Here is a 27,564-nt window from a genome sequence, read left to right as displayed (position 1 = left end):
TGATATAAAATCTCCAAATTGCTAGGTACTAGGATTTTATGAGTGTAAGCCTAGCTACTCAGGAGCTGGAGACCAGAGGATTATGGTTCAAGGCCACTACAGGCAAGAAAATCCACAAGATTCTTATTACCAATTAACTACAAATCCCCCCACCAAAAAAGCCATAAATGATGGTGTGCCTTCTATGGTAAGGTGTCAACTTTGAACAAAATTCTCAGGTCCTGAAACATGCCCCCTTACCAGCCCCCCCAAAAAAGAAAAGAAAAAGAAATGTTTAAATTACTCTTGATGATAGCCACAGGGTTAGTATGTATAGCTGCACAGCCATTCAAGCATAATGATAAGCCGTTATGGTAAACCCATACCTAAAGGAACTTTGTAGGCATTTCTAGGAATATATTGATATATCACCCTTCACATTCCATTACTAGGAAAAACAATGGCTCATTTTTGGAGAAGCAAAATGCCACTGCAGAGTAATTTTCGCCAAAAAACACTTCATTTTCTATTTCATTAACAGTTCATTAATCTAGGTCAAAGTTGAAGAGTTCTGTTTCATTATGTAAAAAAAGGATTATAATTCTCTTACTTTTTCAAAGATGATTCAGTGCAGTACAGCATGAAGGGAGCTTACATGTGCTTTGGTGGAATGTAAAGGGAAGGACAGGGGACAAGAGAGACACAGCTGGACAATATTAACTGAGGCCATGTTTCTTTTTCTGTGTTCCAGATGGTGTCAGCACCACCCCTGTTCCCATCCCTGCTTCAGAAGATGCAGTGGAAGATTGTAAAGATGAAGGTATGAGGCCACTTATTACATTTAAGACCCAGAGACTCTTAAAAGTAGATAATTTGGGGTTTGTTTGTATGGAAAACTGAAGCAGTGAGCATATCTAATTCTCCTTAAACTTCTCTATTTCCAAAACACAGATTCTACCCACTCTGTTACATTCCATATTTAGCCTTTCTTGAGAATTTACATATCCATCAGCATTTGTTCCTCTAAAAATAACTGGTTATGAAATAAGAACATGATCAGAGAAATTATAGAGATGTTTATTTGGAACAACTGTATTAGTCAGTTCTACTGTTTACAGCTACATACAAGAAATAAATTTGAAAGAGTGACTTTGAGGACCATCTATGAGAGGTAGTTCAAGAAAGAAATGTTTGGAAGGTATCTTTAGAAGTCCATCTTTAGCAAGGGCATCAGCCTCCATTCTGAAGACAATAACTAAGAGAAAATATTGCTAGTTCAAGTATCCCAAGAAGGAGAAAAATAAAGAAAATTTTAGTTTCTAGGAGAAAATTTGAGGAATAAGAAGAAAAAGATAGATGTAGAATATTTATGTTTAAAACATCTAAAGGATAATTTCCTTTCCTTCTTGTTTAAGTGGAAAGTACCCATATAATGGTGGCTATTAAAACTATTCTGTGATTGGCAGACTAGTGATATTTGTACAAATGGATAGCTCTCTGTTAAAGCATGCAATCTCCTTACAACTTTAAGATACATGTATTGAATGCATGTCTTTAATTTGATATGATATGCAAACAGGTGTACTTTTGTCATGGATATTACTCCTTAAATCAGTGTTTAGAAAATCAAAGTAGTCTTGAAATATTAGTACTGAAATATTTGCCTCATTATTTTCATTTCTTGTTTAATGGTAATTTTTTTATTGTTTTTTTCCCCCTAAATCAATGGTCTTGGGCAGTGAGGGGAGTTGCAGAGTGAGAACAATGGGGCAGCACAGTTGGACTATAAATCCTGGCTTTGCCACTAGCAATTTAGGTGACATTGGAAAAATAATACAAATCATCAACAAGGAATTAGCCAAAAATGGCAAACCATTTACATTTCCAGGTTCTCCTCTGGAAAAGAAATGGGGACAATAATAGTGTCTACTTCAGAGATGATAATAATACAAGCCAGTTACATAGCTGCTCACCTGCTACTTGTATAGACTGGAATTCCAAAAGGAGGTAAAAAACAAAGCTTTTCAACCAACCACTGAAATAATAAAAGGAAGGAAGCAGAACTGGCTGGAGGGGCTGGGGAGTTATGCAGCAATGTATTCTAGAAGAGATTTCAGCTGACTATATAGGAAATCTGAAGATGGAGGGGGCTTCTGAGATGGGGCAGGGGAATCAGGACTTACCCCCCCCCCACACACACACACACAATGGGTAGTTCATCTTATTCTAAGTACCCTGGAAAGGGGTGGCCTCCTCTGGATGTGGATAGAGAAGAAATGTTTAATTCTCACAAGAGATCTGGGTGTCCCAACATAGCTTCTACCATATTGTCGTTATTTTTGTGTGGTCGGTTTCAAAACCACTTGTTATATCCAAAAATGTAATTTGTGTCAGATATCCACAGGCTCTGCTAACAACTCAAGGTTATTTTAAGACAAAATAGAACTACTCAGGTTGTTATGCCCAAGTCGTGAGATGACCACCAAGAAGACCACCAAGAGCCACACATTCCAAAATGCAAAAGCAAGGCTTTATTCACATGGGCTGCAGCTCGGGCCTCGTCCTACACTCTGACGCAGTGTAAGTTAGGAGGAAGGCCCCGAGCTGAAATTTCACAGGGCTTATATACGCAAAAAAACACAAAGTTACAGTAATCAGGTGTTCAAGCAAGATTTGGATATGGGTACAAATCTGATTGGCTCAGGGCTAGAGACATTCTGGGCCGGTTCAAGTTAAGCATTCCCAGGCAGTTAGAGTTAAGCAGGGAGTTTCCTGACTGGCTGGGCCCTAATAAGCTTGTTCTGCTAGCCAGGATAATTGGTGTCCTGGGTTACTCATAGTTTAAACAGTCCACAAAATGGCTACTGACTCAAAAATGGGGTTTACTTCAACTCTACAAGGTCAAGATAAAAAGGCGGATGGTGGTGTTCGTTTTAAACCAAAAAATTTTGGACATTCCAAATATTTAGCCTATGATAAAAAATATTTAAAGTACTATAAAGTCAAAAGGCAGAGTCTCACAAATAAGACAGAGAGTCTAATTTGAAAACTTGAAGTTGCAATTTTTCTCCGTTGAGTTGTTTAGTGCGGAGATTCACACCTTAGTAGAAACACAGTTTGTGATATTTCTCAATGCTTTTAGGATGTGACACCATTAATTGCTCATGCTAGGAACAGTTCATTTCTTGAAATACTTTCAGGAATTTTTCTTAAAATAAAACTTTTAATGGTGGTAGTCCCATCAAAGAATTCTGTCATATGTCACAACATTTCATTCCTTCACAAGACTAATTGTGAAGATATTGGGATTTTGCTTAAATAAATTCTTAATGTTGATTAACTTATTTATTTGGGAAAAATAAAGTGTTCGAGATCCACATCCATCTATAATGGGTTTCACTCTAAAATATAGCATATGATATGATGTTTTGCCTTTTTCCATTATAAATACTGTGCACATAATATCATTCTTTTTAATTGATTATCAGTTCAAAGCTTAGACCAAGTATCTAATAGTTATGAAACTGTCATCTTGACTGATAGATGCATGGCTTAGAATTTTGACAAAGAATATTCCATTGAAATTCTACAAGATTGAGGTCAAGTTGGGGTTATAGCAAAGTCATAAGTGTGGAAGATTCATTTCAAACAGTTTCCATTATTAGCTTTCATGCAGAAATATCTCTCCTCAGTGACACCAAGGCTATTTTAAAGCCTGGAGTTAAAAGATAGCTTATGGAAATGCTTATTACATTCTCCCATTTAAGTGGCAGAACCTTTTTGCTGATCACAGCTCCTGAAGGAGTCTGTGTTCTCTTGACTGTGTTTGGAGACTTTACTTCTAACTCTGAGCATCTTCTTGAGCTTTGAAGTGACTCTATTCTGTGCTGGACTTGTTGTTTTTCTCTCCAACATCACTCCCATGGAATTTGAGGCTAATTTGTGTATTTCTAGTAATGCTCATTAGTTGACTGGCTTTACATCTGTTGTAAGTTGGAGTGCTACTAGAAATTAGTGTCTTCCAGGGTTGAAAAGGAGCCAGTAAACTGAGATGGCTGTCCCTTTGTAGCAGAGAGACGATGCAATAGTTATGAGAAGGTTGGAAAGTTTGGAGAGAAAGTGTTAGAATCTAGGTGTTTACATGGATGCTCTCATTCAAATATTCTAGACCTATTTTCCACTTAGAACCAAGTACAGGTATTTGGTGTCCAATTACTCCACATAGCTAGTAATCATGCTAACTTCTAGCAGAAAGCACAACTGATCAACATATGAACCAGGAACTAGATTGTCTGCTGGCCAGACATTGAAGGCACCTGTTCATAGTGAGTCATTCTAGCTATCACGTGGGCAGGAGTTGAGTTGAGAGAGATATTAGGAGAGCAAATGCTGCTGAACAACTCATCCTCATGAGGGTGGGTGAATGTGAAGGATGTGATAAGTAACCCTGAACTGAAATGAACTCAAAGCTCAAAGATGTCTGGGAAAAACCCAATATGTAAGTTGATAGGCCTTCTGAGGTTGTTTAAGGCATTTTTTATCTACTGGTGAAAATACTGTTCATCTAATGGTTGATTTTATACTTTATATCCTCAAGACAAATCCTAGAGTTTCAGTGTGAAAGCTGTTTTAAATTAACAAAAACTTAAGCAATCAGATGTGAGGTCATTTGAACGCAGGAGTAAAATGCTTAAGATTATCTCATAATCTCATTGAAACTTCTGCAAAGCTATTGCTGAAAAAGTTGTAGTTTATCACCTTAAGTAAGGATAACTCTGTATTCTAGTTGCTGCATACTTTTAATAGCTCATCTTCATACTTCCAATGCCAGTGCACTGTAATGTGGAAAAAATGTGTTGTTTCCACATACCCAGATCCACCTGTCTTACTATTTAATCAGTACCTAATTTGAATTTGAAGGTCAACTAGACCAAATCATAAGCTCATTAATATTAAAAGCAAAATCAATTAATACTCAGGTGCACACCAGAGTTCCTACTCTTTGGAACTCCACGTAAGTCATATCATTGCTATTTGGCATTTATGAAGCAGGATGTCAACTGGCAAATGATTCAGTTGCAGACTTGCATTTAGTTTCAGACTTCCTGGCGGTCAGAATTACTGTAAGAAGGGGGAAAGCTAGAGCAAGTGTCAGCCTTGCCAAAAGGAGCCACAGAGAAAAGAAGAGCCACAGCAAGTCCAGTGGTGCCATTCCCTAAACCCTCCTTAGTGTCTGACCCGATCACTGCAGGGACACAGCTATCTCTGGCCTTGAATCTGCACTGATAGACTGAATACACTTTATCACCTATTGGAATATCTCAGCCTCCAGTGTGGAATGAAAGTGAGACCCTCCAGTGGTTCAGTGAAGAAGAAGTTACAACATTAGGAAACTACTATCTCCTGTACTCATTTACATTCATGGACAATGTTGTCCTCATTTTTTAAAAGAGGAACCTGAAAATCAGAAAAAGTGAGAGAAAAAGGAGATGGGGAGAAAGACAGCCACTTATTAACATAAATTCCAAAGACGAATCCATGAACTTGGGGGAATCTTTTTTGAAACAATAACATTTATTTTCACAAGAGTAATACATACTTATTATAAAAATATTTTTAAACTTAGAAAAATATAAAAAATAAATGCATACAATGGTTTTACATTTAAGGACTCAATTGTGAAAGTAAATTTAAAAAAAAAAGTCAATCCTGTTGTTTCATTCTACTATAGGCGATGAATATTCTCCCCTCACCTTTAAGTATGCCTCAGAGACATGTTTTTCATTGGAGGCATAATATTTCATCATCTGGTTATCCCAAAATTTACATAGCCTGTGCCCTGATGTTAAGTTATTTAGTTATTTACAGTTTTCTCTCTATTATAAATAATAAGGAAATGTAAGGCATGCATTTTAGATAAATCTTCATGTGTATCTGTAATCAGTTCCTCAGGATAAATTCCTGATTCTTTTGTTGAATTATGAGGTAAAGAATGAATTTTTTTTAGTTGCATGGATTTTTCTCATTGTAAAAGTAATACATATTTACTACAAGAATATGTAAGAGAATAAATGAAAATTATCAGTATGCCTCCAATCCACAGAAATAAGAATTTATAACATACTGAATATAAACTTGTAGTATTTTTTCCAGGCAGCTACTAATTACATATATGGAGGCTTTTCTAAGGGCATTCTGCAATGTAAACAAATTTAAAACTATCTTTTCAATATAAAAATAGATGGTGAAATCTTCCCATGTTTTTGGATAGTCTAACATCATTTAATTTTCTAATAAATGCATATTCATCTACTTACGAGGTCTCCATTTTGAATGGTTTCTTCAGCGACAGTTTTAAACTCTGTGCTTTCTAGAGACAGTCTTTTTACTTTGTAAATGTTATAATCATTTCTGTAAGGAAGTTCTAGTGAATAGAAATGCATACAGTTTTTTCCCCATAATGAATAGGAATTATTGCTTTTTCTGACTCTTTAAATAATAAATTTTCTTGCATAACATTCAAATAATGCAAGAGTGAAAAGCCATCTTATTCAATCACCCCACTCAAAGACAGTGACCATTTGTATCTTGGGTACCATTCTTTAGTGTATTTCTAAGTACATGAACATGCATAACATCTTATAAATAGAAATATATATTATATACACATATAGTATACATACATATGTAAATGTGTGATAGTAGCATGATTTCTTCTTTATTGTCTATTAACGTTTCACCTTCTAATTATTTAGTAGTAAGCAAAAGACTGATAAAGAATCTTGTCTGTAGAATCTACCTGTACTCATCCCAACTTTATGATCATGGGAAAATTACTTAAGTCCGACTCTGCCTAAGTTTCATCCTACATGAAGTAAAGACCTTAATGGCACCTACTTCAAAGAATATTAAGGATTTAAATGAATTTAAGGTATTTTAAGGCATACATGGTGCCCAGGATGTAGGCTCAAAAATTTTAACCATTATTAATATATGTGTGTGTTTGTACACATATAGATATATATGCTTTCTCTCAAAATATTATATTATACATGCTTTTCTGAATCTTGCTTTGTTATAAGCAATAAACCTTTGTGGAAATCCCTCTATGTTGTTGTGTACTGACATAATTCACCTATTTTAGAGCTCACATGATATTCCATAGTGCAGATATACTGTAATTTATTCAATGATTCTCTTATGAAGAACAAGCACTTTCTTTCCATTTTATTGTTACACAAACAATACTCAATAGCCATGTTTGCCCATATATCCTTACACACTGACACATTTGTTTATATGGGAAAGATTCCAGGAATGTGATCTTGGCTTTAAGAAGTGTGTGTGTGTAGTTTCTATTATTGATGATGTTTTGTATCACCTTCCTATGTTTGTACCTACACTATCTCTGTAATCTTATCTGAGTATATTGGAAACCGTGTTTACTGGTATTGGAAGTAGGAAATTCAAAGGGAATACCAAATTCGAGAGACACAGGGTAAAAAAAGAGAAATAACTACAAAAGCAATACTTGTAAAACTGTTTGCTGTAAGTGAACTGAACAACTGGGGGGGGGGGAGGGAAAGGGGGGAGGGAGGGGGGCATGAGGGACAAGGCAACAAACAGTACAAGAAATGTATCCAATGCCCAACGTATGAAACTGTAACCTCTCTGTACGTCAATTTGATAATAAAAATTTGAGGAAAAAAAAAAAAAAAAAAAAGAAGTGTGTGTTTTAAGTAGGTATTGCCAAATTACCTGCTATATAGACTATAACAGTTCATATTTCCATCAACAGTCATTATATTGTTTTTTCTTAGTTTCTTCCCCCTTCAGTGGGTGCAATGCATTATCTCATTATTTTTAAGTTAGTATTATCTCAATTTGGCAGGTACACTAGGCCCCCACAAATTTAAATAACCTGTCGTCACTCAAAATGTAGAAACAATATGTGAAGATCAAATCTGTTTAAACTCAAAGCCTAGGCCTTTTATATCCATTGTGCTACCTTTTGAATCATGGTTTGGGAGCCAAGAATGGTTTTGGCCTGGGATAATGTAAGGGGAGGGATGCAGATAGGTCCAGAGCAGTCAAGTGGAACCTAGGAATGCTGATATTTGAACAAGAAGAGGAGGGCAGTGAAACTGAGGCAACAAGGAAAACAGTCTGGAGCTAACTACTTGTTCAACATCATGACCTTGACTCTAACCTGGGGTCAAGGTTACGATGACATGTAATGAAATGAATGCACAGAAACCTTCAGCTGTACTCCACACTGGGCTTAATTGAAAACCAACCACCTTCTATGAATATCCATTCTTCCTTACATCAGCAGGTATGCTGCTCACTTATTTGTCATTTCCTGGATGCCCCTAGCATAGACACTCTACCACCATGCTGTCATGTCTACTTCATTTTTCATTTTGTATATTAAAATCCAGATCAATTTGCAAACCTCAACTGCAGTCTTTTATATTGATCATTTACTCTGTGCCTGCCTGCCTGGTTTCTTTCCTTCCTTCTTTCCTTCCTTCCTTCCTTCCTTCCTTCCTTCCTTCCTTCTTTTCTTTCTGCCTTCCTTCCTTCCTTCCTCCCTCCCTTCTTTCCATCTCTCCCTCCCTCCTTTCATCCCTTGCCTGCTTTCCTGCCTTCTTTTCACTTCTCTCTATTCCTCCTTCAATATCCTTGTCTAATATGCTCTACTTTTGGAGCTAAATATACATCAAAATGAGTCAAAATGTATATGAACATTTATATGGTTATTTTCAAATTGGTGGCCTGGTTTTTTAATCTCTTGGAGCATACCTTGCAAACTTTATGAACCTAATTTTATTTTGAATTAATATTATCATTGCTATGTGAACATGGATAACTTTCCTAACTTGTACCTTAAGTTGTCTCCTCTGTAACATGCAGATTATAAGAGTATTTACATTATGGAGTTATGAAAACTGGAAAGCTCAGTTTGTATTTAAAGTGATTACAACAGCTTGTCAATCGTGGCAAATTTTCAATATTTGTTGGTAATATTAATTTTGTTTATATTATTGTTATCATATTCGTATGCTGGCCTTCAAGTCTTAACAGCAGGTAGAAGGCCCATAAAATTTTTCCTGTCTATACTATCTTTTTCTCTTACAGGTTAAAACTTACCATGGAAGGGTCATAGATCCATGTTTTAGAATGCCTTTGTTAGGATTATCTAGAAAAACTATACTTGGATCTGTATATCCCTTAGGTTCCACAATGCAGGTTAACCATCTACACATCAAAAATATTTGAAAATAGAACTGTATCTATATTGGACATTTATAAATGTTTTTCTTATCATTATTCCCTAATAAATATAGCATGAAAATTATTTACATAGTTACATTATAATAGATATTATAAGAAACCTAGCGATGACTTAAAATATATAGAAGAATCTGCTTGAGATATATGCAGATACTAGATTACATAAGGGGTGTAGGTACCCACAGATACTGGTTTCCACGTGGGAGTCTAGAATTAATTTCAGGATGCCTGGGTTGCTGAAGGATGATAAGAATCATATATCTTGAAAACCAGCACATTTTTGAGAATGACAGAGATTGATATTGATAGTTGCCCCCAAACAAACGAACATACTAGGATGAAAGAAACCTAAGATACACATTCTAAAAGGTATGAATTCTTTTCTATCTTCAAATTAAAATCATAGTATATCCTGATCATATTTTAAAAAATTTAATTTGACTCCAATTTACTATTCTTAGAATACAATTTTCTGGCCTTTTCACTTTCATATTTATTCAGTATAAAAATAACATTTTGACTAACTCCTTAGAGTTAGTCAAAAGGTGGTATGTCTAGCCAATCTGGATAGACACTGAACATCTGCTAATTAAATGCAGTCTGCTTTTCTGTGAAAAAATCTTGTAGACTACCTGAGAGATTCTCAAACATTACGGCATTTACTTAAACACACATTAATGCTGAATTTAAAGAAGTAATGCTGCAATAAAAGGGTGATTTAAGGAGTTCTAGAGTTAATTTTGGAAGTAAAGTCTTTTGATATTTTATTGAAAAAGAGATACTCTAACAGTGGATCATGTAGAAATGCTCATAGGATCATATTTTGCGAGGCAAAGACACCAGAGAATGGCAATAAAAATAGAACCTTCCGCCAGGCACCTCTGGCTCATGCCTATACTCCTAGTTACTTAGGAGCTGAGATCTAAGAATTAGAGTTCAAAGCCAGCCACAGCAGGAAAGTCCTGTGAGATTCTTTTTTTTTTTTTTTTTTTTTTTTTTTGCCAGTCCTGGGCCTTGGACTCAGGGCCTGAGCACTGTCCCTGGCTTCTTTTTGCTCAAGGCTAGCACTCTGCCACTTGAGTCACAGCACCGCCACTTCTGGCCATTTTCTGTACATGTGGTGCTGGGAAATCGAACCCAGGGCTTCAACTATACGAGGCAAGCGCTCTTGCCACTAGGCCATATACCCAGCCCCCTGTGAGATTCTTATTTCCAATTAACCACCAGAAAAAGCCAGAAGTAGAGATGTGTCTCAATGATAAGAGTGCTAGGCTTGAGCAAAAAAAAGCTCAGAGACAGTGGACAGTACCTAAGCCCTAAGTTCAGGCATATCTTCAAGTTTTTATTTTAATAATTCATACTTTCATAGTACAAAATAGGCAGTGGTTAAGTTGCTTTTTAAAATGGACTCAGGTTTATATTGGTATAGTTATATTGGGAAGCCATTCTTACAAGTTTCTAGAGAGAAGTTCCTGTTAATAGATTTTGAAAAATTATCTTTGGCAATGCTGAGGCTTGAACTCAAGGTCTCTTTCTCAATTTTTTGATTGCTCAGTTAGTCATCTACCACTTGAGCCAACCTCCAGCCCTGTTTTTTGCTGTTATTTTGGACATGAAGTCTTGAAGACTTTTCTGCTCAGAGTGGCTGTGAACTATGAGTCTACAGATTTCAGACTCCTGAGTAGCTAAGGTTATAGGCATGAGTCACTGGCACCCAGCTTGTTAATAGTTTTTGACAATAGATTCTCACAAGCAAAAGTATGTTTCTCTGTCTCTTTTTCAACCATCAATTCTTGGATTTTATTGAAAGAGAGTGAAAACTGAGAGTAAGGGTGAGTTTGAGGAAGACGAGAGAGAAAGACTCAGAGCTGCTGCCTTCATTAATACTTGGCAAAGCCTAGAATATTTTTCTTTCTTATTTTTTTTAAACAAATCTGTACCTCTTTATAGGCTTCTGTGTGACAAGGAGGTAAGTATACTCAATGTCTAATAATTAAATCAGGGCAGTAAGTATTTATATCTCTTTAAACCATCATTTTTATGTTTGGGCAACTTCCATACCCTTCTAATTGGTTTTAAACATATCATACATCATATGACCAGTAGTTACCATACTGTGACATAAGAAACCAGAATTACTTCCTCCTGTCTCCTTACTACCAGCCTGCTCCTGTACTGCCAAGTTTCTAATAAGTTACATTCATTCCACTTCCATTCTTCAATAAGTTTGACTTTATAGTGGAACATATTCAAGACAAGGTTTCTTAACAAGCACTGATGACACTAAATAGAAAGTTTGTCTTCCCATTTCATTTAATAATTAGCCCTGGTCTGTCTTTTTAAATGGCACATTAGTTACTTTCCTTAGCAGAAGAACTAGAAACAGTCCTAAAATTGTGTGTATGTTCTGAAAACAACACACACACACACACACACACACACACACACACACACACACACGCCATTTTAAGGTTCAAGATTTCTTCCAGCTTGATCTATGAATTATGATGTTTCTCTGATCCTATGATACTCTAATAGATATAAGACTGTCTCCAAAAGCATGGAAACCTATCACAGTGTTTACCCATGCCATTCATGGCTGTCACACATGCCAATTACATCCATCCTCCACACACAGTGAAGCAGGAACTGTAACTTGACTCTCAACAAGTATATTCCAAACTGGCCATGAGACGAACTTCTCAGTGACCTTTAATTTCAGAGCTGATAGTTAAAGCCTTGAGATCTCCCAAGCACCAGACATTTTGTTTTCTCTGGATCATTCTTAATAGTTTCAGGAAAATAAGCAATGATCCTTCCTCAATCCTGGACTTTCCTAGAACTTCCTTGCAAGCAGAAGTCCTGATGGGGACTAGTTTGTAGAACTCAGATTGTGCCTTGTTTGATTTATTTTTATCTAACACTGACATATGCCAGGATCATTGGGAAGACCATTGGGAAGATCAACACCACAGAACCCTGGCTCAAGTTAACCCTTCTATCCATAAATCTTTCTCTCTGAACAATATTCTCTACCCAAATTCTTCTTTGGGGCTTCCTTCTGAATAGAACTAACAAAGCACACCAGACTCTTGTCCTACCTGAGTTTCTAAACAGTGTCATTTTAACTTACAAGTATATTCTTCCATGTTCACTAATGCCTTTCCCCTCTTCTCTGCATCTACAATATTTTTATATCAACCATCAAGAAATTCAGGAATTTTCTTGAGGTTCAAATGGTAACCATATGCCCTGAATTTTTTCACTGTTGTTCTAACTGCAAAGATACTATCTGCATATCAGACTTCATAACATGATTTCTGGAAGTAAGTAAAAGAACAGAAACAAATATGAAGGAAAGAAAGAAAAAAAAAACTAGATTTGGGTTTTATTGCCACAAGTATTTTGCTAGTTCTTCAGGAGAAAAACTTTAAAAATGAAGCAAGGCTTTTTAATGTGTAATTATATTCCCTTCCCTTATCCTCAAAATATCTTTTGCTGTCATGTCACTTCATCTTTGCTAATTTCTTCCTTTATTTTGGAAAAAAACCCCAACCTTTCAGCAGGAACAAAGTAATTGTGTGTCCTACAAGTTTTCTGTGTAGATAGATCCTAATTGGTTGAAGTAGGTTTTTAAAAAGATGATCAAAAATGGTCCCTTAAAATCATCTTATTTAACTATTTCGACCATTTTTTTATTTAAAGAAGAATATGGGTTTAGTACTGCAAGCTGCTTTAACAAAAGCATCAGACTTGTATAAGAAAAATTTGGTTTTCCCACCCTTGGAATCCATAATGATGAGTCCTGTGTCATACAGGCATTCAGATTCTCAAATTAATGAAACAATTGCTCACCTCTAGTCCCCAAAGTTACCCTGAAGTTTGATAACCAGTCAGTAAATGGGGAATGAATGAAGAGATTGGATGGAAGGTTTTTATGGACTGGCTTGAGAGTAGCACTTAGCACATTAACTATTCCTGTCCCATTAGCTAGTAGAGGCACTTGAGTGGCCTTACTGTAAGAGTCTGTAAATTCCTCCTTTCTATGTAATTCAGGGAAGGAAAATGAATTTGTTGAACAACTACCCAATATCAAGCAGAGACAGTGGTACTGTTAGTCCTCTAATTTCATAAATAAGGCAACCAGTGCTTAGATCAGGTAAATGGCCACATATATACTTTTCCTTTTTTGAAAGGAAAATTAGAAAAATCCTCTTTTTAAAAAAAATTTATTGTCAAACTGATGTACAGAGAGGTTACAGTTTCATACGGTAGGCACTGGATACATTTCTTGTACTGTTTGTTACCTCCTCCCTCATTCCCCCCTCCCCCTCCCCCTTTCCCTTTCCCCCCATGAGTTGTTCAGTTGATTTACACCAAACAGTTTTGCAAGTATTGCTTCTGTAGTCGTTTGTCTTTGTACCCTGTGCCTCTCAATTTTGGTATTCCCTTTCAGTTTCCTAGTTCTAATACCAGTATACACGGTTTCCAATGTACTCAAAGATACAGAGATAGTGCAAGTACAACCACAGGAAGGGAATACAAGAGGGTCATCAATAATAGAAGCTATGGTTTCATATCACATGTTGAAAGTAATTACAACAGTGATATAACACTCATTTCCATAACATGGAGTTCATTTCACTTAGCATCGTCTTATGTGTTCACAAGGGTATAGCTATTGGGATCTTGTGATCTTCTGCTGTGACTAGCCTTAACCTGTGCTAATTATTCTCTATGAGGGAGACCATAGAGTCCATGTTTCTTTGGGTCTGGCTCACTTCACTTAGTATAATGTTTTCCAAGTCCTTCCATTTCCTTAAGAATGGGGCAATGTCATTCTTTCTGATAGAGGCATAAAATTCCATTGTGTATATGTACCACATTTTCCTGATCCATTCGTCTTCTGAGGGACATCTGGGGTGGTTCCATATTCTAGCTATGAAAAATGTGTTGCGATGAACATTGTTGTGCTGGTGGCTTTAGTGTGTTCTTGTTTGTGGTCTTTTGGGTGGATGCCCAAAAGTGGGGCTGCTGGGTCATAGGGGAGCTCTATGTTTAGCCTTCTGAGGAATCTCCATACTACTTAGAAAATCCTCTTAATTATTAGCTTTTCCACGCTTTGGGTACTTATCTCCCCTGGATGAGGAAAACTTGCACACATGCATATTCACATGTGTAGGTATTATTTAAATTCTGGCAAATGCAACTGGAACAAGTAAATTCTTCATTCCCCCACATTTCCTATTTTTGAGGAATATAGTGCATTTTAAATGGACTCCTACTCATGTTAAGTCAGTGTTTTCCTGAAATGAATGCTGTGTTTAGATGGTTGTATGTTCTGTATTTTAGAGCAGTCTTACTCTGAGTTTTTCTTGTGCTACTATTATTTAGTTCTTCTTCATGCCCAGATCATGTTTGAGGCCATTCTTTCAACCATGACACATGCCGCAAAGCAATAGAGTCTATGTCAGGCAATCTATTAGTATTGTTACTAGGGGAGCTCTCATCAAACTGTGATCCATGAATATCTGTTCACTGAATCCTAGTGGCATGTAGCTGGCTATATTTGGCCATAAGTTTCATATACTAAACTGTTCACCAGGCAGCTAGTTTTAATGAGTTGAATTCAAGTACATATATGGGAACCTTAACATATTCACCTTACACAGGCCAAAGTTCATAGTAAAAGTTGAAATTCATATAATGCCTTTGATAATTTTTCCATCAGAGGTCAGATAAAAGGTGACATTTCCTAACACCTAGCTCCATTACCACCAGTAAACAGATCCTAGGTCACTCCTTGCTTCCTCCAGAAGACCTTCTTGCATCTCTCAATATAAAACATGAGTAGTTGCCTCCCTTTGTATCTCTCCACCTCTCATTGTGCACAGACACATCACAGCCTTCTCTGGGAATGTTTTTGAAGTAGAACCTACATCCACTAAACCCTCATCTCAGCCCTTACCACTTCCTAACACACACTGCTATCTCTACCTATGCAAATATATTCATTTCTCAAGCTTTCCTTTCTCGAGTCCCCGCCTCCTTTTCTTCCTCCACCTCTATAACTGTTTCCTTCCTTCCTTCCTTCTCTCTCCTTCCTTTTTTCTTCCTTCCTCCCTTCCTTCCTCCTTCCTTCCTTCTTTCCTTCTTTCTTCTTTCCTTTCTTTCACAATACTTCAGATCAAGCTAGTCTTGCATATGCTAGGCAAGTGCTCTACCACTGAGTTAGACATTCAGTTTTCCTCCATGTCCCAGCTTACTTTAACTAAAGTTTCATGATTGTTTAAAGAGGAAACATAGCATCTCTCTATTTGATTTTTAGTGATTAGTGGGGAGCAAAAATCTTCTGCCATTAGGTTTTGCTTTCTTTGGATAGAAGTAATTTCTCCTTGTGACAGTTGTTACATAGTTATTATTCTCTTTCTTTCTCTAATTACTCCTCAGGACATACTTTGCAATTATACCTAATTAGGTTCTGTTTCCCAACCATTTCCATTGCTACCTGCCAATGCTCCTCTATAAGCAAAAGTAGAAATCCTAATTTTGAATGTACAATTCTTTGACAAGGTACAATTTCTTATATTCTGGACTTCAAATAAACATAGGTTTCATGATTGGTCTAAACCATCCTAGTATTAGATTCTCTATAAGTCCATTGTCCAACAGATAGAAATATGAGTCATGGGTGAGAACCACAGATACAAACTTTAAATGTTCTAATAGCTACATTGAAAAAGAGAAAAGAAACAGGAAAAATTGCTTTAATAATAAGTTATTTAGCCAAGATATTCAAAATATGCCAACTGTAAAATCTAGTAAACCTAAAAAATCATGATGGTATATTATATATTTCTGTGACCAGGTCTGTGAAATGCAATGAAAATTTCATACTTACGTAACATGTCATTTGGCTATGACACATCATAAGTATTCCTTAGTCACATTTGATTGGTGGCTGTGTTTAGATTTAACTTAAGGAGAAAATGCCATAGGAAAAGCCTATTGCTTTAAGTTTGTACATTTTATTTCTTTTTTCAACATTCAGGAACACAATTTATTTTAAACTACAATATACAGCCTATAGTTACAATGTCTGATTATATGAACAAATGTGGTATTAAATTTTAAAATCAAAGATCTATGATACAGTACTAGGAAAAATAGCCATATATACAAACACGCGCTTAGTTTGTTTACTTAGCAGAAATAAAACAATGCCTAACAACGTAATAGTTACCATTTTATTTCTCCTGTTTTATTTCCTTTATTAATTATACAAAAGGGTTTCATTGTGGTATTTCCATGTGTGAATATAATATGCTTTCCACCCACCCAATTATTCTTTCTTATCTCTTTACCTTCACCTCTTTTAAAATAATATGTCCTTCATCTACTTCATACAGGTGCTTGAAATAGTATGGTTTATTCTGAAAGAGGTCTTCCCTGAAGGACTGCAGGCGCTGGAGCGAGGAGGTCTTTATGAAATCATAAATGATATGACTGGGCAGATTATTTTCTGGATATTTGTTAGACATGAAGAGCTTGGCAGATTAGTATATTTTTAATAGCAAGATCCAGTATATCTAATGTAAAGGAAGTATGCTCCAAAACCGTCTCTCTAGCTTTCACATGTTGATAGGGAATTCACAAATTCCCTATGAAGGTGGCCTTCCTCACCACGCCTGAAATATCATGGACAGTCTGTGGACCTGCCACAAGAAGATACAAACCAAAATCCTGCCTCAGATAAAAGAGAGCTTACATGCATATGGACTTTAAAAACTTTAGTGTATTTCAAGGGAATGGTTCTCAAAAATAGTTCTAGGGGCCACAACATTGGCATCACCTGGAAATTCTCAAACCTCACCTGAGACCTATGGAATGAAAATTCTTGGGGCATAAACCAACAGTCTGTGGGTAATGGTGCCAGTAGTATTATTACCATATAAAATATATATTATTCTTAATTCTTATCATACATGAATCATAAAATAAATTATCAGAACTGTGGGTTTGAGGATTCTTCAGGGCTTATAATGGAGGCTCTCATAGTAAACTACTTCTCACCAAGATTGTTGATTAGTAAATTATTTCGAGAAATTTATCAACATAATTTCCACTAAAAATGGAACAGATATTCACTAAAAACAAGGCAGATACTCTGACAGTATACCTCTGTGTACTGCTTCAAGAACTTTTGAGATACTGAAACATTTACATAATGTTTGAAAGCTACTGTTACATGAGACAAACTCATGGGGCTCCAGGATTTCACCCCAGTCCTATTGACATGTCGATTCCTACTAGCCATCATCAATGACAATTGAGTGTATTGAATATCACTTAAGATTCCTTTGTCACCTCTTTTTGCACACTATTTAAGCACTGGCTATTGGATGTAGCTAAAGAACCAGTGGCAACATGATACCAGAGAACTGGGATGGCAAAGGGGAAGTATACTTAGGGAAAATTCCACCTCCAAATATATTTTGTGATTGTGTTCTGATGATAAGCATGTATGCCAGGAAATATAGCTAAATTTACATGTTAAAGATGCTCACTGTCCAAATAACTCATTAGCACAAAGGCATACATCAGTGTTATGGACCGAATGTGTCCATCATACAAATTCAGATTCATACATTGAAAATTTATTCTCTACTGTCATAGTATTTGGAGATGAGAACTTTGAGAAATAATGAGGTCTACATGAAGTCAGAGAACAAGGTTCTCGTGATGGGATTGGTGACTTTATAAATAAGAGGAAGGGAGCTCTTTTTATCCCCAAGCATACTCCAAGGAAAGGCTCTGTGAGGACACAACCACAAGTAAGCTGTCTACAAACCAAAAGGGTAGCTTTCATCAAAAGTCAAACTTCCCAGCCTTTAACCTTGAACTTCCAACCACCAGAACTGTGAGAAAGAAATGACTGCTATTTTTAACTCTTTTTTATTGTCAAAGTTATGTACAGAGGGGTTACAGTTACATACATAAGGCAGTGAGTACATTTCTTACCAAACTTGTTACCTCCTCCTTTGTTTTTCTCACCAAGTCTAAGATATTGTGCTATGACAGCTTAAGCAGACTAATTCAGTCTATATATTAAAAAGACCTACTATAACAATTTCTAGAATTTATCATTAAACCTACACCAAAATAATAACAAACTTAAAATCCTCTTTAAAAAAAGAAATAACACAGTTTTAAGTTAACTCTTACTTCTAAAAGTCTTTATGAAATAACATTTTATAGTACTTTGTTTTAAAACATTTTTCTCAGCTGATGAGGCAAAACATTGTCCTCATCATGCAAATATCCCCATTTCCTATATTACCAGATATCCCCTGGCTGTTTTCTACCACAAGGGTAATAATTGAAAATGGAAATTACTGAACTTGTTCTGTTCTATGTGACCAAGATGTTCCCCTGTAAGTTAACTTTAGTTTGGTGTAAAATTCATGAATGATGTACATTTTGAAGTAACTAAACTATGACATTAAAAACAGTATATCAGAATAAATGTCAAACTTCTTAAAGTAATATTTAAAAAATACTTAAAAATACTTTAGAAGTATTAATATATATTAAAATTAGATAATATACTTGCAAGATCCACAAAGTGAGTTAAACATCCTTAAATTATGCAAAAGTTTGATGTGTGAATTTAAGTCTGTTCATCAGGAACTCAAGGAACAAGAAACTATTTCCTTAGCCCAAGTACCTGATCCTCTATAATCCAAGAGCCATGGAAGCAGCTCCCCTTACTAACCCAACAGCTTCTTCAACATTCATCAGGCCAATTAATTCCTTTCATCTAATCTAAGATTATACTTTCCCTTGTAGTTAGATCTCTCATGTCAGGCCACTTGAATGGCTGTAGTCCAATTTGTAGAGCTTTTTCTAAAGCCAACCAACATCTGTGGTGCAGCTGTCTAGGTAATGTAGTTCAAAACATGGCAACCTGTTTTCCCTACTTTCCCTAACAAGGGAGCTGCCCCTAATTAAAATAAGCATGATACAAAGAATTAAAAAAAAACAAAAAACAGAAATCACTCACATTTTTTAACTTTCTTTTTTGGTCTTTTCTTTTTTGGTACTGGGGATCAAACCCAGGACGTTGCACTTGCTAGGCAAGTGCTTTGCCACTGAACTACATCCCAGCCCATCACTCATATTTTTGCTACTATTAAAATGGTGACCACTTTGTCTGAGTTTGGATTCCCCAAAAACAAACCCTAAGACAAAAACGAGGAGCAAATGGGTTATTTGGAAAGGGCCCAAGATGCATAGGTGAATCATGAAGAAATAGGACAGGGACATTAGAAAGCAAGTTTCTGATGAGGAAATCTGCGTCTCTATTCCTCTAAGTGCTGTATAAAATGCATTAGAGTTGTCTCCATAAAGGGTAAAGAGCCTAGGATACTTATCTCCTTTGGCATCAGGAATTGGTCATGTATTCATGGGTGCTTCTAGTCCATTCAAAATTAACAGTTCCAATTGGGGTCTCAGAGAGCAGCCTGTGACTGGAACCTTCTGTGACCTTGAGGATAATTCAAAGGGATATGTGTTCTATAGGCTTAGCTCATGAGAGCTGTTTCTATTCTAGTTCCTCCCGTTCTGGTGAGATCTATCCTCCTGAGATCTCAGAAATGGCTGGAAAAGAATAAGACAAAGCACAGAAGTGAAGCCACACTTCAGACCTCTGTTACAACAAAGTAGAATAGCCAAGAGCTGGACATAGTTTGAATATCCAACAATTCAGGTAATAGTAAAATAGCCTGTGGTTGATTTCATAAAATGGACAACTCTGAATTGGAGAAAAGCAAAGAAAGAAAGAAAGAAAGAAAGAAAGAAAGAAAGAAAGAAAGAAAGAAAGAGAAGAAAGAAAGAAAGAAAGAAAGAAAGAAAGAAAGAAAGAAAGAAAGAAAGAAAGAAAAGAAAGAAAGAAAGAAGGAAAGAAGGAAAGAAGGAAAGAAGGAAAGAAGGAAAGAAAGAAAGAAAGAAAGAAAGAAAGAAAGAAAGAAAGAAAGAAAGAAAGAAAGAAAGAAAGAAAGGAAAGAAGGAAGGAAGGAAGGAAGGAAGGAAGGAAGGAAGGAAGGAAGGAAGGAAGGAAGGAAGGAAGGAAGGAAGGAAGGAAGGAAAGAAAGAAAAATAAGCACACAGGGAAATAGGAATCCATGATTAGAACTCCTTTCTTTTTGGATGTGGATGAGTTTGTGGATGCTTCTAGTTGGGAGAAAGAAATAGGTGCTCATAGAAGAAGCCATCCAGGAGGTATAGAGGTAGTCATTCCCAAAAGGGATTTTTAGGCTCTCTGAGTATTTCACTTTATGTCATTTGCAGGAAACATTGTTTTTTTTGTTTGTTTGTTTCTCTTATTTTCTCATTTTCTGTTTTCTTTAAGAAGCTGTACAAAGCAGTCACCATTTATCAAAGCAGTTTATGAATCCAATGTATCTTGACCAATGTCACCCCTTTCCACATTCTCACCCATCCCCCCTCTACCTACCCCTTCCCTCACTTCTTAATTTTGTAGGATATACATTGGATTGTTGACTGCAATCTCCCCCTCTTCTCTTCATTGTCTACCCTTTGCCCCTTGACTCCATCTCACCCTTTTCAAGCACTCTCTTCCTGGTGTTTGTTTTCTTGAACTTTTCCTTTATCTTTCTAAGTAACTCAAATAGTGTAATTCCTTAGAAAGTTGAGTTTTGATCTGATAGAGTAGAATATAACTTAGTTGCTGACTGACTCCAGGAAATTTTTGGTTCTTAGAAGTGATTAGTATCAGATATATCAGCTACTCTCTCTTAAGTGGCTGGCTGAAACCAACCATGAGCAGAAAACTAAAGTTTTTGTGAATCTGGTGACAGATTCTACTGCCTCAACTTCTCTATGAAATACAACAAATGAGTCACTACAGCCAAGCTGTGACTATTCAGACACAGCTCCAACAGTCCTGATCACCTTTCCTAAGGGAAAGGTATCTTCCATGCTGCACTCTCACAAATCTTTTATTATCATATCAAATTAACCCAGAGTATGAATGAATCATTTCATTTCTACTCTTCAGCTTGATCAATAAACTTTTTTTCTTATTAGAAAAATACATTGTATATATTTAAGATGTACATGTGATATTTTGAAATATGTCATATTCATTTTTTGCTTCTGTACCAAATGTCTTTAGATAAGCAACTTAATAAGAGAGGTTCCATTGGCTTCTAGTTTCAAAAGTTTCTTTGGCTCCTGGTTTTGAAGGTTTTATGCCTGGTTAGGTAACATCATTGTTTTGGACTTTCTACTATGAGGTAGTACAGCATAGCATACATACATACTAGACAAAGTCTGTTCTCAGTAGCCAGTGTGACAAGAGAAAATGAAAGAGGCCAAGATCCCACCATCTCCACTGAGAACATATTCCTGGTGACTTAGCACCTAGGTTTTCCCAGTTGAGGGTTCTACCACTTCCCAATAGTATCTAACTGAGGACTTGGCCTTTAATAGTTGGCCCTTTAGGGGAACATTTGAGATATAAACTATAGCATATGTGGAATGACTGAATCAAGCCAAATAATGTAAGCATTGCATCACATTTTTTTTTTTTGCTGTTGTGAAAACACTGAAAATCTCCTTCCTAGAGCTTTTCAGGTATAACTGGTTCTCCTAATCCAGAAGCTCCACACTTATAGCTTCAACTGAGGACCAAAAAGTTAGGGAGGAATTGCATTTTGTTGAACATATATATTATATGAATATGTGTATTATATGTAACAGCTATTTATAACACTTATACTTTTCAGGTATTATATGTAGGTGATACCTATATTATGCTATGGATATGAGAAGTATTATTACATATTGTAAGTAAATTATAGCAAAGTCTCTAAAGTATATGGGAAGATATGCATAGATTATAGGCAAGTGAGATGCCATTTTATAGACTTCACATTTTATATTGGGCATCTGCTTATTCTGATATCTGAGTAGCTCCAGGAAGGAGTCAATCTTCTATACAATCTTATATCATTGGTGCTTATTAACCATAATCATGTTTTATAATATACCGATTAATATAAATGAACTACCTAACACAATTCCAACCGTTTATATTCAGATTCATAGCTATCGTTCATACATGTCTGTGGTTTGGCTTTACATTTTTTTAATAATGTGAGCAAAAAAAAAAAGGCTGTGGTACAGTGCTTCAGAAGGTAGAGGAAAAAAAGATCAAAAAGGAGTTAGAAAGACAAGGTCAAGGATAATGAAAGAGCTAAGTCACAGACAACCAAACAAGAGCAGATTTGCCTTCGTTTGCTTTGCCAAAGGGGAAAAATTAACTTGATGAAAAGGGTAATTAAGCATTTCTTTTTCCATCATGGACCATCCCTGCTTCCTATCCAGCTGTTCCATTTTGCATTGTGATGATTCTTAATCCAGTTGCTGGGTGAAAGAGGGCCAGTGAGGCCCTGGTGGCAGACTGCAATAGTTCCTCCTCTATTAACCTTTCTTTCATAAGTAGACAATAAAAATCTTAGGGAAACCGTCCAACTCAGGTAGGTGGATAATGAGGAAAAAGTAGGAACAGTTACAGAGAGGAGTTCTCTAAAAGTAATTTGAAGAAATTTGCAGATTAACATTATAATCTTAAAAACATTTTCTAGGTCAACAAGATACATTCCTAGGTGTAGAAACAGATTATGCAACATCGATGGACTTCTATATCATTATAAAGCTTGTGGTTCTAAATCCTGAATCATAATCTTCAAACTAGCTTGCATCATAGTTATCACATAAGAATGATTGAGTCTCTGACTTGTATTTTTTATGACAAACTGTGGCAAAATAATACCAGCCTGGATGAAAGAATGCTCCTGCTATTTTACCCGTGTCCATTGTTTGGAATTGGGCTGTTTTTTCTACTAGAAACCAAGTTAGTTTTCTATAATGGCAATTTCTCCACTTATACCTCAAAAGCAGTAAATCCCTGAATTTTAAAACTTGGAGAATTATTGGCCACCTCTTAATGGGGGTTAATGAGAGCATAATGAAGACAAATGACCAACCATAGCCATAGTTGGGTCTCCTGACTCCCATAGCCTTGTCCTGCTTAGGTATGTGAATTACCTTTCAGGTAAATATAGTTCATCCTTGTATATCCAGCTTCACTGGGACCAAGAACTGTTCAGATCACCAACTCTCATGTGAATACTTAGGATCTATGTTCCATATATTAAGGAATGACCATTGAAAAGTTTCAATAAGGGGCTGGGAATATGGCCTAGTGGTGGAATGCTTGCCTTGTATACATGAAGCCCTGGGTTCGATTCCTCTGCACCACATACATAGAAAAAGCCAGAGGTGGCACTGTGGCTCACATGGTAGCCTTGAGCAAAAAGAAGCCAGGGACGGTACTCAGGCCCTGAGTTCAGGCCCCAGGACTGGCAAAATAAATAAATAAATAAATAAACAAAATAAAGTTTAGTTAAAAAAAAAAGTTTCAGCAAGACCATGAACATCTTCCTAGACCATAGTATATTGTGGACAACCATAGCCATTCTATTCAAATAGAGAAAGAATTACTTTGTCCTAACTATATTACAGAATAAGCCACAGATCCCAGGAAGGAGGTCAGGACAGGTGTTTGCTTAATATAATCAAATCAGTTTGTGGGATTCAAAGGAAAGCCAAACAACTGCTTCTGTGAAACTTTTAAACAATACTCTTTCTTATGTATAGGAGTTTATACTCTGGTTTTTGTACGCAACATGTATATTGTACAAACACATTATAACTTCTTCATCAAAATGATTATATGCCATCATCCTCAGGAATCAAGGGCTAACAATCTTGCTAGAAATATTTTATAGACTTTCTGGATTGGAACTGTCTTCAAAGACAGTTAATCATCTGTGATTGTACTTTGTTTTTGTTTCTTTCTTTTTCTAATTGTCAGGATATACAGAGGGGTCACAGTTATATATGTAAGGCAGTGAGTACATTTCTTGTCAAACTTGTTACCTCCTCCCTCATTTTTCTCCCACCTTCCCTCCTCCCCAATTCCTTCCTCCCCCACCCAGTAGTTTAGTTGGTTTACAGCCTATTGTCTTCTAAGTATTGCTGTTTCATTATTTGTTTTTGTGCTAATAGTGAGCCTTGAACTCAGGGTCTTATATTTACTCTTACCCAACTTTTTCACTCAAGGCTAGCACTCTATCATTTGACCAATACTTCCCCTGTAGAGTCTTAGCTGGTAAATTAGAGGGGGAAAAAGAGTCCCACAATTTTTTCTGCCCAGGCTGACTTCAAATTTCAACCCTCAAATCTTAGTCTCCTAAGTAGCTAGAATTATTAGCATGAGTTACCATGAGAGGCTTTATCTGTGGTTTTATACCTTGTATTTATCTCTGAATTGAGCACTGTATTTTGCCAAAAGGAGTCATTTATTAACCTCAGCCCGATATTTAATAACTATTTCTCAAATCACATCTCTTTAACAATTCAAAATTTGCCATTGTTGATGAAGTCTTGAATGGATATCAAACTTGGTAGCTAATTTCTCAGAAACAGTCCTAAAAATCTTTTGTAAAATGGCCATGTCACACCTCAGGCACTAGAACATAAATTTTTATACTTATTTTTATTCTTGCTGAAGTCAAAGACTGCTATGAAACAGCAATAGAAACTATCTCTTTTCAGGAAAATGAATATGTGAATATATAAATGCCATTTTTGTATATCTTCAAAAGAAGGGAACTCCCAAGGTAAGAATATTTGTTTCCGGGACATCTTGGAAAATGATAGTACTTTTTGATTCATAGTTTTAGATATGCTCATAAAAAATCCATGTTCCATCATTTACATCACACACAATTCCATACATATACAAATCAAAAGAGGTATACTATTTGAAAATTCTGTTTTATGGAGTTTTTACTTCATTTTAAATGTTCTTTATGTCTCTTACAGCTTTTATAAATGAGAATTGTTACATTACCAAAATGTTTCTTTTTCCATTCTTGTTCATCTTAAAAGAACATCTATATATAGACCCTAGACTTCAAAATTTGATTTAAAATTTGCATTTGAAAATAATCTTTAAGTAAGACATTGACCTTAAAGATTTTGAAAGTCAGAATCTACATATAAATTTAGTTCTGGCTTCTGCTATTTAAAAAATGCATTGAATTTTAGAATTGGGTAATAAGTGTTTTACATTTTTAATATTGACAAATGATGTTTAGAACAACAAAAAAAGAAAATCCATGGTGTTACAAGAATTTAGTATATCCAACTTTGTTTCTCATGGTAGTTTACAGAACTTGTATAGAACTCCTCAGCAATTTAATGTCCCTAAGACCCTACTACTGTCTTAACCTGCTTAGGTTACCATAACAAAACTCCATCAACAGAATAGCTTGTAAACAAAATAAGTTTATTTCCCACAATTTTGGACAGTGCAAAGGCCAAGAATAAGGACTGGCAGGTTCAGTGTGGGTAGGAGTTCACTTTTGAGTTCATACACAGCATTTCTGAGGCTATATTCTCACATGGTAGAAAAAGAGAGAAGACTCAAAATAGCTTCTTTTGTAAAGATACCAATGTCAATTACAATGATGCCATGTTCTTGACTTAATCACGTTCTGAAGGTCCCATCCCCAGATGCTATCACTTTAGACATTAGGATTTTAGCTTATCCATTGTGGAAAGGATTATAAGCATATGGATCTTAACGACTGGACATATATTTCCTTTTGTCATTAGGAATGATATTATGTGCATACAATTATAGACAGAGAGTACAGCTTTCACTGTCCTCAGAGCAGAAAACTGCACTGTTATTTGGCATTACATGACTTAAACATAAAGAATGAGATCCAGTCTTCTGAAAGTTGATGAGGCTGAGAATTCAGGTAGCCATTTTACTAGAGTAACTTCAGGGGGAAGAATCTTCCATACATACCTGGTTTGTGGATGCTGTCAAGAACTTATAACTTTCATCCTACTTTATAAACAAATGTGAAGATTGAATCCCCTGTGGAGAAAAGGCACACATACAAGATTAAAGAGGTTTGGTGTATATTTATCTTAGTCATCACACAAAAACATGCACATTGCTGTACATATATTTATTTCTAAGTTATATAGACTTTCATACTTTATTTCTTATATCAGGATATCTGATCTAAAACAATAGTATATTTAGTTGTGTTAAATAATTCTGCAAATTGATGATGCATGTATTAAATAAAATACATTAGACCCATTACAAAAAAATACATAGAGCTCATAAATAATCTCAGAAGAGGCCTTAGTAATGTGAAAACAACTCTCTAAGAAAACTGAAATTAAGTAGGTCTAATTTAATAAAGATACAAACGGGTGATCAAAAAAAGGGTGACCCAGTGATTTAATTTTCTGAATGATTTTTGCTCAACTTATTTGAATCAATTTACCACTACTTTGTAGATTCAATGTAAACCATCTTTTGAGACATGTCTGAGCCTGAATATGGCCACACACACCTATAATCCCAGAACTGGATAGGCTGAGGAAGAAGAATCAAAAATTTCAAACCACCTAAGGCTCGATGTCAAGACCTTGTCTCAAAAGAAACACAAAGCAAAAGAGAACATTTCTTTTTTTTGTTTGTTTGTTTTTCTATTGTCAAAGTGATGTACAAAGGGGTTACAGTTTCATACATAAGGAAGTGTGTACATTTCTTATCCAACTTGCTTCTTTCTCCATCATCCTCCCTCCCCTTTTCCATTTACCTCTCCCCCATGAGTTGTACAGTTGGTTTACACCATATAGTTTTGTAAGTATTGCTGTTGCTTTGGTTTGTAAAAGGGGACATTTCTTAAGTAATATTTAGTAGAGTAACAAAATGTTTATGTAGGTTAGGAAGACTAATAGACTGTTGTTTAGTCTAAATGAGTAAATTTCTAGTACAAATGAAGTCTTAGATTATCCTAAATGTAAATGTTGGAAGGAGTAAATGTTGTATAAGCCTACATGTCAAATGATAAGATTTTCTAAAGACAAGTAAAACTAAAATATTTCCAAATTTAACATTTACCCAGCCAAAGTTAGTTCTTGTTGTTCATTATTTATTTTCAGTGTCAATGCAGGAACAGAAAAGATGAAGGTTTTTTTTTTATCTATATGCAAGCTCCTAAATTAAAAAGGCCTATTTTAATGGGAGCTAGTTTAAATCAATTTGACATGAGTGAGATAGTACTTTGGAAAATGTGTCTATGCACAGTTTTGCTCCCAAATTTT

At 35.7% G+C, this 27,564-nt stretch overlaps 1 protein-coding gene across 2 annotated transcripts in view; it reads left to right on the top strand.

Annotated features, from left to right (window-relative positions):
* Macrod2 (mono-ADP ribosylhydrolase 2) overlaps window positions 1-27,564 on the top strand; it is a 1,728,876-nt gene that overhangs the window by 1,615,466 nt on the left and 85,846 nt on the right. For both annotated transcript variants that reach the window (XM_048348774.1, XM_048348773.1), the window contains exon 13: window positions 731-799. In XM_048348774.1, the coding sequence (XP_048204731.1) occupies window positions 731-799 (69 nt within the window). The remainder of the gene's footprint in view (window positions 1-730; window positions 800-27,564) is intronic.

This window comes from Perognathus longimembris, chromosome 6, assembly GCF_023159225.1.
Source record: "Perognathus longimembris pacificus isolate PPM17 chromosome 6, ASM2315922v1, whole genome shotgun sequence".
NCBI classification, from domain to species: Eukaryota; Metazoa; Chordata; class Mammalia; order Rodentia; family Heteromyidae; genus Perognathus; species Perognathus longimembris.
Note: the sequence above shows the minus strand (reverse complement) of the source record. Positions and strands in the feature narration are given on the sequence as shown.